Source organism: Theropithecus gelada, chromosome 9, assembly GCF_003255815.1.
Source record: "Theropithecus gelada isolate Dixy chromosome 9, Tgel_1.0, whole genome shotgun sequence".
NCBI lineage: Eukaryota > Metazoa > Chordata > Mammalia > Primates > Cercopithecidae > Theropithecus > Theropithecus gelada.
This window is the reverse complement of record NC_037677.1, coordinates 31969993-31989778: the sequence shown is the minus strand read 5'-3', so window position 1 is coordinate 31989778 and position 19786 is coordinate 31969993. Positions and strand designations below refer to the sequence as shown.

At 37.6% G+C, this 19786-nt stretch overlaps 1 protein-coding gene across 5 annotated transcripts in view; it reads left to right on the top strand.

Moving 5' to 3' along the window:
- STAM (signal transducing adaptor molecule) overlaps positions 1-19541 on the top strand; it is a 55441-nt gene extending 35900 nt beyond the window's left edge. For all 5 annotated transcript variants that reach the window (XM_025397513.1, XM_025397512.1, XM_025397511.1 and 2 more), the window contains 8 exons: positions 92-284; positions 1866-1960; positions 5330-5418; positions 9849-9936; positions 10390-10444; positions 11014-11167; positions 12128-12303; positions 18169-19541. In XM_025397513.1, the coding sequence (XP_025253298.1) occupies positions 92-284; positions 1866-1960; positions 5330-5418; positions 9849-9936; positions 10390-10444; positions 11014-11167; positions 12128-12303; positions 18169-18406 (1088 nt within the window). In that variant the 3' untranslated portion in view covers positions 18407-19541. The remainder of the gene's footprint in view (positions 1-91; positions 285-1865; positions 1961-5329; positions 5419-9848; positions 9937-10389; positions 10445-11013; positions 11168-12127; positions 12304-18168) is intronic.
- Positions 19542-19786: the final 245 nt, after the last annotated feature.

The window sequence follows — 19786 nt, the reverse complement described above, 5'->3', positions numbered from 1 at the left end:
AGAATACCTTTTACCTTGATGTCTTTTTCTACTTCTTCAGATTGTTGGATATAATAACATTTTGGATTTTTAAAAACTCATTGTTTTCTAGCCATTGAGTTATCTCTCAAGGAACAAAGGCAGCAGTCAACCACCCTTTCCACTTTGTATCCAAGCACATCCAACCTCTTAACTAACCACCAACATGAAGGCCGAAAAGTTCGTGCTATATATGACTTTGAAGCTGCTGAAGATAATGAACTTACTTTTAAAGCTGGAGAAATTATTATAGTTCTTGATGACAGGTAATGTTAATATTACATTTAAAATTTGTATGAAAGTATGTATGGCTTCGGTGTTTCATATTATTCCTATTGATCGCAGTTACCAAATATAATAATAAATATTGACCCAGATGCTTCTCTGTATGGCAGACAGTTGGCTGATTTGCTTGTGTTATACTCAGTGGATTCTTATTTTGTTGTTTAATTTTTTTCTTATTTATTTCTTAGTTTTTAATTTGTTTTGGAGGTGTAGTTTAATCTATTCATTTTTGGTTCTACCTAATAATATAGATTGTTACATTATTTAAAAAGGTACAGTTCTGGAAAAACACTGAGTATGTATATGTACTTAATGGAATTTGTAAGAAACATATAATCTATTGAGTTTTTATACACAGAACAGTATGTCCATATGAAACAACTTTATTTTATATGGAATTATACATTTATTCAGGAGGTGATACAGTGCATCAGTTTTTTTACTCTAGCTTTGTGATGTTTTACTTGAAAATGAATTGTTACTGATGCTTGTTACTGATAATGCAGTATTGAAATTTACAGGTGTTTTTTAAAAATCAGCTCAAATTGATTTAAAGTTCTTCCTGTAGTATCTCTCTTACTTACTACCTTAGTCCATTTGGGCTGCCATAACAAACTACCATGGACTAACTGGTTTAAAAACAACAGGAATTTATTCCTCACAGTTCTGGAGTATAAGTCCATGGTCAAGGACCCGACAGATTGACTGTATGTGGAATGCCCACTTTCTGGTTTGTAGAAGGCTGTCATTTTGCTGTATCCTCCCGTGGCAGCAGGGGCAATGAGCTTTCTGGGGTCTCTTTTATAAGGTTGCTAATCCCGTTCATGACCTAATCATTTTCCAAAGGCCCCCCCTTGTGATACCATTGCTTTGGGGGTTAGGATTTCAACCTGTGAATTTTGGGAAGACACAAACATTCAGACATATTTTAACATTTTTTTTTTTATTTGTTTGTTTGATTTTTTGAGTGGAAGAAAATGAAGTAAAATTTGAGCTGGTTGGCTGGAAATTGCACAAAACCTTGCATCTGTTCTTTCAAAAACATTTATTAAGTGCTTGCTAGCTTTCCATATACTAGAGTTTACAGCTAGGAGTGTACTCTTTGTGAATGTTTTACACTGTGAACAGCGTCATCTTTCATATTTGTTCTGTTGGGAGATAAAAAGAAAAACCTTGCTAATGTGTACTGGAAAGAGCAATGATTTAGGAATGGAGACTGAAAGTGAGAGCCTGTCTTTATATCTCATTACAAAGACTTCTTACTCTGGAGCCTGTGAACCACGTGAAGCTGACAATTTTTTCATATGGGTACCTCTTTTTTGGGAGAGAGTCCATAACTGCAAAGCAGGCATCGACAGTCAAAAGGATAAACAACCCTGTGTTTAATAGCTTCTTACCTTTTCTGAGGCTTCTTCTTTTGTAATAAAGGAAGATTCATTGGCCTTTTCAGTGGGTTATTGTGAGATTCAAATTTTGTAATAGTGTAAGTTAAATACTACAAAAGATAAAGATTTATAGAAATAAAAATGTTGTGGTAAAGCATTGTTTTCTGTTTGTCATAGTGATCCTAACTGGTGGAAAGGTGAAACCCATCAAGGCATAGGGTTATTTCCATCTAATTTTGTGACAGCAGATCTCACTGCTGAACCAGAAATGAGTAAGTATTTTCCAGCCTGCCAATAAATAATGTTTTCTAATCCTTTTCTTAATGGAAGTTGAGTAAATTGAACTTTTTAGAGCAGTGTTGCCCAGGCTGGAGTGCAATGGTGCGATCTCGGATCATTGCAACCTCCGCCTCCCAGGTTCAGATGAGTCTCCTGCTTCAGCCTCCCGAGTAGCTGGGATTACAGGTGCCAGCCGCCACTTCCAGCTATTTGTGTGTGTGTGTGTGTGTGTGTATTTTTAGTAGAAACGGGGTTTCACCATGTTGGCCAGGCTGATCTTGAACTCCTGACCTCAGGTGATCCACCCACCTCAGTTTCCCAAAGTGCTGAGATTACAGGCGTGAGCCATCGTGCCTGGCCTAACTTTTTTTTCATATATGTCTATGTAGAGGTTGTTGTTAAAATGCAAATTCACTAAGAAGTTTTACAGAATTTATATATTATATGTTTTTCTTACCAGTTCATTACAGTGTGACAAGTACAGTATAACCTCAGGGAGAATTTTTCCTGTTCAAAGGTTGGGACTGTTTCTCTAGTGTGTAGTCCCAGACTTGAAAACAGTGGTCTCCAAGCAACATGTCAGATATTCAGAAGGAACCATTTTTACTAATCATATAAAAGTTTGTTTGATTTACAAACCCTGCTGACTAGGATAATAAACTAGAAAGTGGGGCCGTGGAGAAAAAGTGATACCAGTGGCAGGCTTAACAGTTTCAGGAGACATAGCTACATACTCGGTCAAAGTAGTGAGAGAGAGTTTACTGTATTTCTACATAATACTGTGCTTTAATGAATCTTCATAATGATGAGTTTAGTCATCAAGCAAAGTTTAAGTCATAATCTCCCTCTAGGAAAACAGAAAAATAGATCTGTGTTGGTTAAATGGCATTGCGTAGTGTGCTGACTCTTTAAAATTTTTAAACAGCTTCTATGTGTAGGTTGATATGCTATAGTTATTTGGCAAAACAGCTCATATTATCTTTTTTTAATGCTAGATAGAAGGGATCAAAGAAAATTACAAACCACAAGATGCTTAGGTGTTTTTTAATTTATAAGAACTTTAAGAAAAAAAGATCTTTGTCCTGGTCATCTTTTTATTTCCAGTAGCTCCTAATAGTGAATCTTACAATACATGCTACATAAATACTTATGGAATAAATGATACAGAAATATATATGTTAACAATAAAGAGACACTTCGCTTCTCTTTCAAGAGAAGGCTTGAACAGCAAACCAGAAAATACAGATCTTTAAGAAAATGATGCACTCTCATAGCACTGCCAGGGTGCCTGGTGTCATGTTTATAGAGACACATTGGTGAGACCCAGTCTTTCAATGATGTTTTCTATGTCTGTGAGAGTTCAAAAACATGTCAGCCTTATTTAAATGGCATTGCATACTATGCTGACTTTTTAATAACCTGGGCTAGTAATGATGTTTTGTTTGTTTTTGGACTTTTTTTTTTTTTTTGTCCTGAATCATTTCCTGGAGAGGATATAATTGCTTGGAGTTCTGTTCAAGATAAGGTCCAGGATCTCATGTAGATCCTGGAGCCATTTCATCTTTTTTTTTTTTTTTTTTTTTTTTGTCAGTCATATAGCAGTGCAGCCTCAATATGAGTTTTCTAGTTTTTCTCATGTTTTTCACTCTGGACAATCTAAAAGAGAAACTGAAGCATCAGAGCTTATGTAATGGGGTTGTAGTTCTCAAGCATGGAGAGCAGGTGCTAGCATGATCCCCAGAGCATCATTCTTTTGAGGAAATAGAAGCCCACTTCACTTAGCATGTCAAATAGAAATGGCTGCCCTATTTAGCTTGCTTTTGGTTTGGAGATACAGTAAAATATTGTGAAATCTTTTTGTTATATATTGTATATAAATAAAATTTTTTTTACACACACATAGTATTAGTTTCTGTGAGAAAAGGGGCTGCAAACTTGTGCATCAAGAGCTGTTAGAATATGAAGTCTGCCATGTGTTTTCTTGTGGGTAATGGCCAATGCAGTGCTATCCCAGCTTTCTACTTGTAATAGCTCAAGATATAAAAAGCAAAAATGTCTGCTGCAGATGTTTCTTTTCCTTTATAGGAAACTGAATCAGCTGAAACTTTTTTTTGTATGTAGAATTTTGCTTTTGGTGACTTGAATGGAATGATTATATTTCTTAGGTTGGAAATTAAGCTATTTCTGTGTTATACAGAAGCACACAACATAGAGTACCCAAGTGATTGGACTTCATGTTCTTCGGGTAAAATCACAGGCACAGGCCAGATTCCAGTAGTATGGGCTAGTAGAACAAGATTGATTGGCTTTCAAATCCAGCCTTTGTCATTTATTAGCTTTCTCTTTTACAAGAGTTTTTCATCTTTCCAAACTACCTTATTTATAAAAAGGGCATAGCTCATAGGATTGTTTTGGAGATTCACTGGAGGAAATGTAATATTCCATCAAGCATATTCAATAGTTTAATAAACATTATTTCCCTTCCTTAAATTGCCCCCTCCCATCTCCCTTTCCATCATGATTCCTAATATTTTTATGAATTGATCGACCACATTGATGCAAGGATTAAAAAGAATAGAAAGGAAATTTGTTTAGTAGAGTCGTATGTGCCTTTCAGTAGTATTTGGAGTTTATTATATAGCTATCGTTATGTTAAATCATTTTTAAAGATTGCTTTGGTGAGTAGGAGAACTATGTGCTTCTGGCCAATGGGTTGTTGATCCCTCAATGACCACTTTTTATTGTCAAATAATATTATTACATAACTAGAAAGTACAGGCTGATTTGTTGGAAAACTGAGATCCCTGCCAAGGCCACTTGCAAAGTTGGCCACTGGCATGGACGTCATTCTCTAAAAGCCTAAGTGGCATGCCAGAGAATATATAGCTGATTTTCCCATTCATGACATTGGAGTAGTGTGGATTTTCTATCAAACCAGGTTTTTTTTTTCCTGTCAAATGAGACTTTTTTCTTGAAGGATTGGTAATTTAAAAAGAGGGTTTATTTTAAATTGCAGAATTCATTTAGGCCATTGTAAAACTTTGCTTTTGTCCTCCAGCTTACTAAACTCTGATATGTAGTAGGTGATTAATCTTTTTTCAGAAATACAACTCTTCTTATTAGTGAAATCTCTTTTTATGGAAAATGTAAAATGTTTACAAGAGAAAATTAAGAAATCCAATTTCATAAACTAATATTCTGTTATTACTGCCAAAATCTGCAACTCAGTTATTTCCTAAATTGTGCCTTTTAGCTTGCTGGGAATATAAGAAAAATCCCCAAATCTCTCTTGGAAGTTAAAGTGCTTTAAAGTAGAATTTTAAATGTATTATAAAAAAAGATAACTTTTACATATCTTACAGTTAAAACAGAGAAGAAGACGGTACAATTTAGTGATGATGTTCAGGTAGAGACAATAGAACCAGAGCCGGAACCAGCCTTTATTGATGAAGTAAGTGGTTTCCATGGTGATAGGAGTTGGTGCTTTGTATTGAAATTTAAATGGTTTTGCTTAAAAAGAAAATTGATTACTTGAGTTTTTTTGTTGCAAAAATTTTTGTGTTTTTTTGTTACAAAAATTCAAGCAATGTAGACGATGCAGATTGTTTTTCAGACTTCCTCTCCAGTCCTTTGTTTGCCATGTCAGAGCCTCATTATTTTAAATTCCTGCTGAATATTCTGTAGAGTGACCTTAACATGATTTATTTAATCTGTTGTTGAATGCCTAGGTTGTTTACAGCTTTTACAGTGTTGTAGTGAGATTTTTTTTTGAACATCTATCTTTGTGTTTCTTTAGGGTAGATATCCAGGAGTGAAACTGTTGAGTTGAAGGATTTGTGTGTTTTCCATGTTAATAGATACTGTCAAATTGTTGAGCAAAACAGGTTTTTACACTCCTATTCATACCATGCGAGAACTCCTGTTTCCTGGCATACTCCACAAGGATATAAACTAGTTTAGTTTGCATATTACTGAGGAAGGGACACTCGTTGACTGTCTGTTGAAACAAATAAATTACTGTTCTAAAAATAAAATTGTCATTAAATTACTTCTACATAAATCATTTTATAAAAGCAGTGCTAATATATTGAATATCATTGGAGATGATTCATGGCTCCTCGTATTGAACACATTCTAGTATTTGAGGAAAAGCTTATGCTAATTTTATATTAAATGTCTTCATATGTCATTGTCACACCTGAAACAATGTATATTTTTAGTAATTATGCTCAAAAAGATAATGTCAACTTGGTGACACATCATAATTTTTGGAGCCACATGATGGTACCCAAATTTGTATTATTGGATTTAAATTTGAGATTTCTTGAATTAAGTTAATCACTCCTATTTAGTTAAGCTTTATAGAAACATCTGCTATTGCTACATATAAAGAGAAGATGGAAACTGGCTACCTTTTTCATCTTTAAGTGTGTTTATGAAAAAATAAAAAGCATGTTTGTGGTTGTCTTTGTCTACTCAAACTTAATACCGTGTTTTAAAAATAACATTAACATAACTGTTGAATTAACTTAATAAATTAAATTATGCAACTAGCAAACCATTCAGGATTTTTTAAGTGTCACATTGTATAGATCAGGGGTTGGCAAACTCTCAGGCCGAATTTAGCCTGTTGCCTGTTTATTGGAACACAGATACATTTATTTATACATTGTCTGGTTGCTTTTGTGCTGCAGTGGAAGAATTGAGTAGTAGCAACAGAGATCATATGGCCTGCAAAGCCTGAAATATTTACTGGCTGGCCATGACAGAAAAAGTTTGCTTGGCCCCTGGTATAATTTAAAGAGAATCTTTTCAGATCCTGATTTACCATAGCATTCTTTCCTAAAATTGATCTGTCTGAAAACATTCTCTCCTACCATTTGTCATTTTTCCCCCTCTTTTCCTTTTCAAGTCTTCTCTCCCACTTTACAGAAAAAAGGCTTACCACTTGCCCGTAGTGAAGATTACCGTGGTACATTGCCTCAGAGTATAAGAATTACCAGGGATGATTCCAAATATTGCTGTTTGTATTAAGAAAGTAATGGCTCTAAGGCCGGGCGTGGTGGCTCAAGCCTGTAATCCCAGCACTTTGGGAGGCCGAGACGGGCGGATCACGAGGTCAGGAGATCGAGACCATCCTGGCTAACACGGTGAAACCCCGTCTCTACTAAAAAATACAGAAAACTAGCCCAGCGAGGTGGCAGGCGCCTGTAGTCCCAGCTACTCGGGAGGCTGAGGCAGGAGAATGGCGTAAACCCAGGAGGCAGAGCTTGCAGTGAGCTGAGATCCGGCCACTGCACTCCAGCCCGGGTGACAGAGCGACACTCCGTCTCAAAAAAAAAAAAAAAGAAAGTAATGGCTCTAATGACTAGTTAACACAGCTGAGATGGTTTCATATTTTTTGTTTTTAAAAAATAGGACCAAAATGAGTTTTCAGCTAGTAGATCATTAAAAATAATTTTTAATGACAGACCACTGTCATTCCATTCCATCTTTCAGAAGGCACTGAAAGAACTTAATGAAATTGCCATAATAGTTTGATTATATAAACAAAATTTCTCCTCACTTTCAACTATAAAAACGAAAATTAGGAATAGAACTGATGCTGAATCCTGGCTCATTTTACTTTTCAAAACTTGAAATATAGTTAATGTTGTTTTGACCCTTTATATATTAATAATAAATATAATCATTACCGTATACATATGAATGTATCTAACACCGAGAGTATTATCATCAATTTACATATTTTTAGTGCAAAGAAATCTCATATGGTCATCAGTAGAAAACTTTCAAGTATATTAGGATAAAATTTTAGGGGGAGGAAATTGAGTGGAAATATGATAAGTTCAAGGAGAAAAACAATTTGAAATACATGACAGAGACTGTTTTTTGAATGGTAGTGGTGAGTGCAGATTGCTATGGTGTTTAAATTCCTTTGGCTATATTTAAAGGAGTTTTTGACTGTTTTATTTTAAAATGTCAACGCTTAATGTCCTGGAAATCTTATCCTTTGTAACATTTTAAACGTATGAAAAATGAGATGTTATCTCTGAAATATGTGAAGGGGTTTATGGGCTTTTAGCAGTCTTTTGTGGGAAGCAGAAGCAAAATTTGAAGAGTAAAACAGACTGTGGAAGACTGTGCTAAGGACAAGGAATCCACCTGGGCTAGGGGAAGTGATGTTTGACTGATTGCATTATGTAAGAAAATGCTGGCCAGGCGCAGTGGCTCTCGCCTGTAATCCCAGCACTTTGGGAGGCCGAGGCGGGCGGATCACAAGGGCAGCAGATCGATACCATCCTGGCCAACATGGTAAAACCCTGTCTCTGCTAAAAATACAAAAATTAGTTGGGCGTGGTGGTGCGCGTTTGTAATCCTAGCTACTTGGGAAGCTGAGGCAGGACAATCACTTGAATCTGGGAGGCAGAGGTTGCAGTGAGCCAAGATCATGCCACTGCACTCCAGCCTGGGGGACAGTGAGACTCTGTCTCAAAAAAAAAAAACTTGCAGAGGCAGACTAGTTGTCTATCTAGAAACCCTACTTCTATGACACTAAATAATTTTAAATATTGTGTAGTGTTCTGTAAGCAAACAAAACAGAAACCATCTGTGTGTTAATGGACTCTCACTTTCATTTGACCTTTTTTTGTGTGTGGTAGGCAAACTTTCTGACATATTTTTGTTTTGTAAGACTGCTTAAAATGAAAATTTTGAATAATTTACATTGAAAATTGGTATCCATTTCAAAATACAGAATTCTTTTGACTTGGGAAGAGTTTTTTTTAGCATATTTATGTCACTTTCACTCTCTGATGATTAATTTGTTTCTCAAGCTATTTTCCTTTTACACAGAATCATAGTTTTTAAATTTTAAGTAATTACTTTGCTTAGAATTAGTTGTCTTTATTTGCCCTATGTACCTATATATGGTAGCATAACCATGTGAAAACCATGTATGGAGAAAGGTTTGTAATTGTTTTAGTAATAGTCATGGTAGAGTAGATCTGTTTTGATTTTTTAAAAAACACAAATACATATATACTTATATATCATATAGATGTGTTTATGTAATGGTGGTTTCATTAGTTCCATTGGTCTGTACAACAAAAGATTCTGAAATAGATCTGTGTCACTGGTTTGAGGTATCTTCCAGCCTTTCCCACATAGGAAAATAGAGAAACCACTAGTCTTCCTCCTTCCTTTTATGACTAACTGAAACACTGGTAGAAAGAAAATGTAGAATAAATCCTGAGAGTCCCACTTAGAAGAGCAGCTGTGATACAGCTGAGCTCTGCCTTACTGAAACAGCTGCTGTATTCACCATGGGGGAGAAGGAATGACAAGTTGTTAGTCAGAAGCAATGCCATCTTGAGATGGATAGTACACTTGTTGGCGTGGCTAAGCTAAAGCTGCTCTGAAACAAAGCAAAATCCTCTAGCATGACATAAGAGGTGGAAGAACTCATGCATTGTAAGTTTAAATGTGGCTCGATTTCTTCTCACTTAAGAGAATCTCTGTTAGCAGTTGGTTGATTGATTGATTGATTGATTGATTGATTGATTTAGACAGGGTCTTGCACTGTTGTCCAGGCTGAAGTGCGTGGTGAGATCATAGCTCACTGCAGCCTTGACCTCCTGGGCTCAAGTGATCCTCCCACCTCAGCCTCCTGAGCAGTTTCAAAAATATATAGGAAACACTTTCAAGGCTCTGACTTCCTGTGGTACTAAAGAGAATAAATATATGGGACACTGAAAACATAAAAGCAAAATTGGAGTCTCCATAACTATGAATTTTGAAAGTTTGTCTAGTTAATAAGGTGAAAACATAAAGTTGCATAAAGGTTGGTTGCTTTTTATATTAACTACTTCATTCCTGTAGGATAAAATGGACCAGTTGCTACAGATGTTGCAAAGTACAGACCCCAGTGACGATCAGCCAGACCTCCCAGAGCTACTTCATCTTGAAGGTAAAACTTTTCTATTTACCTTGCAGATAAAGAATAATTAGAGGTTACTAACTGGTGTCCTGTTGAAGAATGGATTTTGAGAATAATATTAAAAATGGAACATTTCTCACTTCTTCTTGACCCAGGCTCCCTTTCATATGCAGTTTAGACCTTGGGTAGAATTTGAATTCTTAAAATTTTCTATCCAAACTAAGTATTCTATTCAACATTTTAGAATCTTGTAAAATGAAAAATGGTACTTTAAGATTTCGGGATTAATATTTTAGATTAAGTTGTCACCATTATACTTTAAGAAAATCAATTTTGGGTTTTGCAGACTAAAGTTAACGAATGTATATTTTTATTACTCCAAATTAAACCTTTTATTCTTTAAATTATACAAATATCTATCAAAGGTTCACATTTGTTTTTTTCTTGTACTTTCTTATGTTCCTTTACATCTTGTCATTTTAGCAATGTGTCACCAGATGGGCCCTCTCATTGATGAAAAGCTGGAAGATATTGATAGGTAAAAGAACATGGGTGCATTTATGTTGTGTACCTTCCTTACTGACACTATCGCTATAAACTGCAAAGTGGGCTATAACCGCCTTTTTAAAAAAAAAAGAAATATTGTGGAGGAACCAATTCTCATTCATGTGTCTTCTGCTAGATGTGGAGAATTAGACTCATTTGTCCTTTTTTTTAAAGTGAGGATTTGATTGACCTTTACAATATAGTCAAAAAGACCAGCATAGATAGGTTTTTAAAAAGAAGGGCTTAGCTGTGTAATCCTCTTTGCTGAAGTGGCATTACCAGAGCTCAGAAATGACCCATATGTTAGTAACTAGGGAAACCAAGATATATCTGGTACAGTCAGGTACGATAAGCTGGAGTTCCCTCAGCACAGCACGTAAGCCTTAAACAGTTTGGGTTGCTTCAGGGCTAAAATGCAGGATATTTTTGTCATAGGTGAAATTTTTAATAATGTCTGCTAGTACTACTTTTTGCTTTTTTTGATATTTTGATGTATCAGTATTTAGAACATTATATCATTTCAGCAACAGCTATTTTTCAAATTATTGTGTCATGTTTCAGAAAACATTCAGAACTCTCAGAACTTAATGTGAAAGTGATGGAGGCACTTTCCTTATATACCAAGTTAATGAACGAAGATCCGATGTATTCCATGTATGCAAAGTTACAGAATCAGCCATATTATATGCAGTCGTCTGGTGTTTCTGGTTCTCAGGTAAGCTTTTAGAAGCCCATGTTGTTTTAAATTCTCAAATGCACGGTCAGACGTGGTGGCTTATGCCTGTAATCTCAGTAATTTGGGAGGCCAAGGCAAGAGGATTGCTTGAGACCATGAGTTCAAGACCAGCCTGGGCAACATAGTGAGACCCTGTCTCTACCAAAAAAAAAAAAAAAAAAAAATTAGCCAGGCTGGGGGCATGTTCCTTGGTCCCTACAACTCGAAAGGCTGAGGTGGGTGGATAACTTGAGCCCAGAAGGTCTAGGCTGCGGTGAGCCTTGTTCGCACCACTGTACTCCAGCCTGGGCAACAGCGACACCCTGCCTCTAAAATAAATAAATAAGTAAATAAATAAATAAATAAATTCTCAAATGCATTTGAAATTATTTGAAATAGCTGTTTGAAACTTTCTGAAACTAATGTTTAGAATTAAAGTTTAACAGAATTTTTTTACTTGGCAATTACAGTATATAACATACTAATTATACTAATAGTTTTTGTTGTTGTTTTTTAAAGGAAATTGCTTTTATCCATTGCAGTCTGGCAGTTTAGGAAATGTGACTTGTATCCATTGCAGTCTATGGCTACAAAACAATGAGTTCAAATACACTTTTTAAATATCCTTTGGGATTCCTTAAAAAAATACCAACATACAGAATATTAAAATATATTTAATGTAAAGGGGGATTAGTATAAAGTTTCAGGGTAAGTTTCTTTAATGCTTCAGTATGGAGATAAACATGAGTTCAGCATATGTTTAACTAAAAATGAAAACCATCAACAGCCTATTTCATTGAAAAACATTTTTCAAAATGCCTGTTGACAGAAGTAACTTTTACAAAAGGATTCCAGAGTGGTAATTTTTCTTGTTTTTGTAACTGAATACCTCTACAGAGAGAGTTCAGTATGCTTATTAAAATTTTAGAATTGAATATGATTTCTCTTTAACTGTCCCAGGTGTATGCAGGGCCTCCTCCAAGTGGTGCCTACCTGGTTGCAGGGAATGCGCAGATAAGCCACCTCCAGAGCTACAGTCTTCCCCCGGAGCAGCTGTCTTCTCTCAGCCAGGCAGTCGTCCCGCCGTCCGCAAACCCAGCCCTTCCTAGTCAGCAGACTCAGGCTGCTTACCCAAAGTAATTTGACTGTTGATTCTTGTTTGGAGTTAGTGCTGTTATAGCTGCTTAAGTGCCCCAATTATCTATAACTCTAAAATATGGCTAATAAATATCTGTGGTCAGCGTCATGCGGCCACCCCATTCATGGTAATGAGTAGTAGAGCCTCTGTGGTGTTCCAGTACCAGCCAGCAAGCTGGTCCTCTGCTCCCCACTCGCTCAACTCCTGTAATCTGGTTTCAGCCCTATATTTTTAATACTACTCTTACCATAAGTTTTTATTGTTGTTTTTATTTGCATCTATGATATTTGGTAATGTCTTTAATGAAATTTACATGTAGTGACTATAATTTGTCATTTTCCCACACATTTTATATAAAATTTAAATTCTGTTATTTAAAAATTATAGTTCTGAGCTGTCTCTTTAAGACAGATATTTTCTTATTTTTGCCCTATTTTGGAATTTAGTTTATATTATAGCAAGGTACCCCATTTGAATCAAGACGGTACAAGAAGATAAGCGCCCTTGTTTCTCAGGAGGCAGATGGCTGAATATGTGATGACAGAGGCCCATTTACTTACAGTGCTCTCTGTCATGTAGTTAAATGCTTATTATGTGTTTTTTCTTCTGCTTTAATGGGACTCTAAGCTGAAATCTTTTCCTTGAAGCAAATAAAGGATAGGCTTTTAAGAGTTTACCAATGTGTGTTCTAGAAGTTACGACATTCTAGCTGGCAATAGAAGTTTCTAGGTAACACAGGCACAACTTCTAGAAACCTTTCCAGCAGTATCGGGATTGCCCAGGAATTTTCCTGTACTGCCCTCTCTATTGCACTATTCGTCCTCAAAGAGTTACGTGTTGGAGATGCTTGGGGATTTTCAAGCATTATTTGGTTGTCAGGTTAGTATCCCAAAGTGACCTTAAGGGGGATGATGGCAAGGCCTAAGTGTCAGAAAACAGGGCATTCCCTAGTGGGTTATGTATGTTAGTAAAAAATGTTAAGTGTAGCTTGCTCTCTTGCAGGATTTTTTTTTAAGTTGAAATCTGGTGGAAATGAATACCCTTATGGAAAATAAGCAAGCAGCTGTTCCTAGAGTAACATATTGCTTTACAACTAGATACAAAGTGGGCAGAAGGTAGGAATTGTTGAGAAAACACTAGGGTTCCTGACGTAATAGGACCCTTGAGCTATTTTAGTATTAGCCAGAACTGCCACCTCTCCCCAGCTAGTCCTCTGTTTGACTGTGTCACATGCTGCTGTACCTACCTTGTTACTAGAGATTACTTGAGACTCATTCTTCAAGGTCAGGACCTTGGGAAATGATCTTTGTGAATGAGATAACCTGTTGGTAGGTGCTTTACCAGTGAAGTTGTGTAGCGCTGTGGCACCCTGCTGCTGTTCTCTGTGGGTGACTCTACTTCTGCAGGCGGGATGTGAAATCCCTGGCACGGGCCCAGTCCTACCTGTAGAGTGTAGCTATTAATGTCACCTCTCAAGGAACACATGTTTATTTCAATAGGTGTCTTTTGAAGAACATTTTCTTGAAATATTTAGCCCTCCCTTCCTGGCTCATTCATACATATTCTTTAGTTGTTAGCTTAGCTGCATTTTTACTGGGACGTCTTCCTTGCTTTCCCACCTGTCAGCACTGTTCCTCCTGTGTGCTGTCAGAGGACTGTGTGTGTACTTCTGTCTGTTTCCTGGCTGGTAGTTGCCTTTTTACTTGTTTGTATCCCCACTGAACGGCAATATTTTGAGAGCTGGCGCTGTCTCTTTCACCTATATAGCCATCCTTATGTAGCACACAGTTTTACACTGGATAGGAACCCAGTAAATATTTTATAAATACATGTTTTAGTGTTAATGACAATTTCAAGTACTATATTAGATCAGTTAGGTGTATTTTTTAAAATTCCTTGCAAAGGCTTCACAAAGGCTTAGAGGCCATTTAAATATCTATATATAAAGGTACAATATGTAATATCTATTTATCAATATATAAAAACATATGTGTGTTTGTGTGTTTCAACGGGGAAATGAGGAATTGCTGGTACAGCAAATGTAGGATGAGGAAATTGGAAAGAGTGAGAGCCAGGGTTAGAAGTCTTTTTTTTTTTTTTTTTGAGACGGAGTCTCGCTCTGTCGCCCAGGCTGGAGTACAGTGGCCGGATCTCAGCTCACTGCAAGCTCCGCCTCCCGGGTTTATGCCATTCTCCTGCCTCAGCCTCCCGAGTAGCTGGGACTACAGGCGCCCGCCACCTCGCCCGGCTAGTTTTTTGTATTTTTTAGTAGAGACGGGGTTTCACCGTGTTAGCCAGGATGGTCTCGATCTCCTGACCTCGTGATCCGCCCGTCTCGGCCTCCCAAAGTGCTGGGATTACAGGCTTGAGCCACCGCGCCCGGCCTAGGGTTAGAAGTCTTACTAGAGATGTCCTGCATATTTGACTCGAGCTTTCTAGTGGCAAATCAAGGTCAGTGAGGATTGTTGTTGTTTTTGGTAGGCAGGTTTTTTAGCACTCCTCAGTTTATATATATCTGAGAGGCTAGCTCTTGTTACATACAATTTTGGTGTTAAAGCTCACCGTTTTTCAGACTTCTGTCATCCTAGGACAGTCTTATTAGTTGGGGAAGGTGTCACTGATGACAGTTTTCTAAAGCTACCTGTAGCGATGGTAGTATTATAAGGTGATAATAAGTGACAGTTACTGTTAGTATTATGAGACCACTGAAGCTTATGTATTTATTTGTCTCGATTTTAGTTTACTACAGTCAGCATGTGCCAGGCACTACGTTAGACACTTGAGAGTCTTCTTTAGCTTCAAGGTGCTTACTGAGTAGTAGGGGCAAACACATAAAAAACATAATGTTATACAACATGATTTATAAATAAAGAAAGATATATGCCTTGTGCTTTAGGAGCCTCAGGGTTTGAGGAGGTTTTCCAAGAGGGTTATTCTTAGCCAGTAGAAAAAATGTGAGGAAGATGTTCTGTCATGTCAAAGATGCGGTAGTCTGGAATGGCATGGTACTGGTGGAGTGAGCAAAGATGGGAGGTGTGAAAGGTGCGTGGTACATATCGACATTCCAGCAGCACACTTACCAAGGGATGAAAGCGTGTGGGGGAGCAGCGAGAGACATACTTGAAGACACTGCCAAGGTCGAAGAATGCTTGTTCTAAATACCATCTTAGGGATAATGAAAAAGTTCAGAAAGGGCTTTAAATGGGAGTAGTGTAGAGGGATTCTTAGGGGCAAGGTTAGAAGCTGGGAGACTGTGGATATTAGGCAAGAAATGATGGGTATTTGTTGACAAGATACAGTGCTTTTAATTGGAAAGAGTTGTTTAGGAGATTAGCAAATAATTATACATTGGGTGACATGGTTGGGAGATAGTGCAACGCAGATAAGAGAAAGAAGTATTGGTGAATTGCACGGTTTTGCCCAAGGCAACTGGATGGACGGTGGAACTGTAAATTGAGAATGATTCCAATAATACTAACATTTAAGGGATATTTAGTATGTGCCAAGCACTGTGCTGTGTGCTTACACAAAGTAACTTATTCCTCATAATAACCTGTGAAGTCAGTAAACTATTACCCCCATTTTACAGATGGGGAAGCTGAGACCTGGAGACAGAACCAAAGTCTCACTTAACTAAGATTCTAAACCAGACATTCTGACTCCAGAACTCAGCACATAGACTCTATATTATGGCAATATTATAGCCCATACCATTGTAAATAATAGTATGAAATTTGACATCTAATCAACTTTATATCTCACACATATGAAGTGATGACAAATAATGCCTTAGGTCACCACATTAGTTGGTGAAATGTAGCATTAAATTACCATCTCATATAATAATTAAATTACCATCAGATAGTGAATTTGTGCCGAGTACAAGAGCATTGAATTGACCAACAATAGATTTATAAATAACAATTGGAGGAAAGTTTAGAAATAGGCAGTATTTTGAAAATTTGACAGTTGCTTTATATATAGCTTGTTTTACATTTTCAATACAAAGGTAGGGGGAATTCTCAGCATCTTAGTACTTCTCTTCACATAGCTAACCTAGTGTCTTACAGTGGAAATGCCATGTATTCGGTTGGGAACAGGAAGACAGGAAGTAGAGGCAGTGGATAAAGACAACCTTTAAAGGATTTTTTTCTTTCTTTTTCTAATCGGAGCAGTGCACAAGTGCAGGGCCTTGAGAGGGGAGTACTGGCAGCGAAGCGGTGGGAGCGGGAGGCAAACTCAGTACTGAGGGGGTGCAGCTTCAGAGGGTTGATCAGCGTGGTAGTATTTTCAAGGAAATAAGAGAAATGAGGTTACGAGGCCTTCACTTCCACTAGTCCTCTGGGACAGTTCTTTTCAAGGACACTGGTGATGCCCATATTGCCAGACTCTTGGTCAGTTCACCATTCTCCTCCTCCTCCATTTGACAGTTCGTGATTCCCTCCTCTTTTCTGAAATGCTTTCTTCACTTGCCGGTGACCATTCTCTTTTCCCTTCTGCCTCACCGCCACTTCTTCTCAGTCTCATTTGCCTCTTGCCGCTTTATCTTATGGACTTCAAGGTCCAGTGCTCAGTAGATGGACTGCCTTTTTGTCTGTTTGCAGCTGCTCCCTAGGGGATCTCATGCAGCCCCGTGATTCTGAATGATTCTGAATGCCTCTGCCGAGGATTTCCAGATGCTCCCAGATGGGTATTTCTCTGCGCTTCCCCACGGGCCAGCAGGCTTGAATAGCTGACTGCCTATGCAGGACAACAGGCTTGAATAGCTGACTACCTATGCATTCTCTTTGCTTGTCTGTTTTTTGAACATCAAACTTGACAGATCCAAGATTATTACTTTGATCTTCCCCACACCCCTCCCACCCCCCAGTCTACTGTAGTCCCATCATAGTATTCTTTTCAGTGAATGGCCACTCTACCAGTTATTTCTGTCAGTTTTTCAGTTCTAAACCTCAGGCATTTTGGACTCTTCGGTTCATTATCATATTTTGAAGGCATTATCTTCAAAATAAATCTAGACCCTGACCCTTTCTCCCATCTCCACCATTACTGCCGTGGCCCTGCTGCCGATTGGCTCTCTTCTGGTCGATCGTAATAGCCTGCAGTCCGCTCTCCTGGTCCCGAGGGAGCCCGTTAAACCCTGTGGAATCTTACCACCCTTCTGCTCAGAACCAGCCAGTGTCTTTTTGTTTCACTCAGAGTGTAAGCTACAGCCCTTACTGTGGCCATCAGGTGCTGTGTTCTCCAGCCCCTCCCCACCACCCCAGTCCTGCCGGGTGGTCTTAGTTGCTCTCCCCGCCGCCACCGCAGCTCTCGTGGCCTCTTGCTGTTCCTTGAACGTGCCTGGTGTTTTCTCTCCTCAAAGGCTTCTGTTTATCTGAAATGCACTTTCCTATGGGATCTATCTGGCTCACTCCCTCACTTTTTCCGCATCTCTGCTTAAATATTGCCTTATTGGAGAGGCCCCTACCATAAACTAGAATCCGTGGTCCCAGCTGCTCTCGGACCTCCGTGTTGTGCTTTGTTTTTCTTCTTAGCAGTTATAACCACTCGACACACAATCCATGTGTTTATTACCCTTTTCTACCACTGGAACAGAGGCTCCATGGTGGTATAGACTTATTTCCACAACCCCCCGCCCCACCTTTTTTTACACAATGCTTACATAACACATTTTTTTAATGCAATGCCTGATATGACAATGCCTAAAATAACAATGTTTGGCACAGTATAGCTATTTAGTAAAAGGTTATTAAATGAATTGGCTATATGAATGAATGCTTAATAAATAGTTTTGCCATTTATCTGTAAGTTGCTCTATAAATCAGTATTGATCTAATTGAGTGTTTTTCTTCCTCCACAGTACAATGGTGAGTTCCGTTCAAGGAAACACGTATCCCAGCCAGGCGCCGGTATATAGTCCTCCTCCTGCCGCTACTGCTGCTGCAGCAACTGCTGATGTCACTCTGTACCAGAATGCAGGACCTAGTATGTCCCAGGTGCCAAACTATAACTTAACCTCATCAACCCTGCCTCAGCCGGGAGGCAGCCAACAGCCGCCTCAGCCACAGCAACCGTATTCTCAGAAGGCTCTGCTATAGGACCTGGTGTTCCACTTGGTGGCAGATGCCTGCTAAATGCCATTGACAATGTTATGAGATTCATTACTCTCTTAAGATGTGTTTATCCTCAGCTTATAGGAATCTCTCCAGGTCAAGAAGTTCAAATATTCAAGAAGGTAGAACTCTCTTCAATTTACACTGACTTTTTAGAGGTTCTTCCCCCACCCCCAGAGGAATGAAACTACTTACAACATTTAATTCCTTTCATAATATGAAAGAATTGATACAAGGCTATTTGTCTCGTAAACCTGGTCTGCAGAAAGTCAAACTTACGAAAACTGTTGTGGCAAATGTTATGTACATATATTGATATGTAACTGCATTAGTGGCCATTTTGAATCACAGTGGTGATCATGTGAATATATTTAACACTGTGTTAAATTAATTTACATTGCTATTTTATTTTAATCATAAACAGCTACCATGTTTCTTAATGTTTTGTGTAAATTTAAGGTAATTATACTATCCTTTTAAACTGCAAGAAAACAAAGTTGTAGCGTATTTACCTGAAGGCGCATTATGTTGTCGTGTGTTTCAGTTTGACATTAAACTGAACCTTTTACTAATTGTGAGCTAAAGATACATATATAAATACACATGTCTTTCTGTAGCCTCTGCATACTACTAGCTGTCATCACACCAGCGTACAGTAGCTAAATTTTTGGTGCAATTATAGCAAATGATAATGTTCCCTTTTGAACTTTTACATTTTGGCATGACATTTCAGAATATTGTGAGACCATGAGACAAAATTAAGAACGATCACATTCTTTATTTCTTATTTTTAAAGAAATGATGTTGGTTTACCTTTTCCTAGTTGAAGATAGTAATTAGGTTTCTAAGCTGTATACTGTGTTTATTGGTGGCAGTGACACCAAAGATAGAGGCAATGGATAGAAATTTTTAAACTGGAAAGAAAACCTGAATTACACTACATTTTTGAAGTCTCTTGTAATTATTTGGGATATCAACAAAATTTGTTTCATCTGTCTAATGCCATTGCTAGTCTTTTAAATATGTCTTTTAACACATTGTATCCTCTAATTCTTCATTAAAATGGAAATAAGTAGATGTTTCAAAGTAATCTATATTCCTGGCTTTGCTTAACGGTTTATGTATTTATTGTTATCTTTCAAACTGGATTTTTGGGTTGCTCTTTCTGGTCTTTTAAAATTCGTATGGAATTATTTTGGCTTCCTACTTGGGAATATTTTCGAATGAATGCTTTTCTTTTAATTCATGCGAAAAATGTTTTCCACTGACATTGTAATCTTAAATATTTACAATTTCCCTGATTGGGCTATACTATTATTTTAACACTATTTAAACAACTGAAAAGTTGAGTTGAACATCATATTT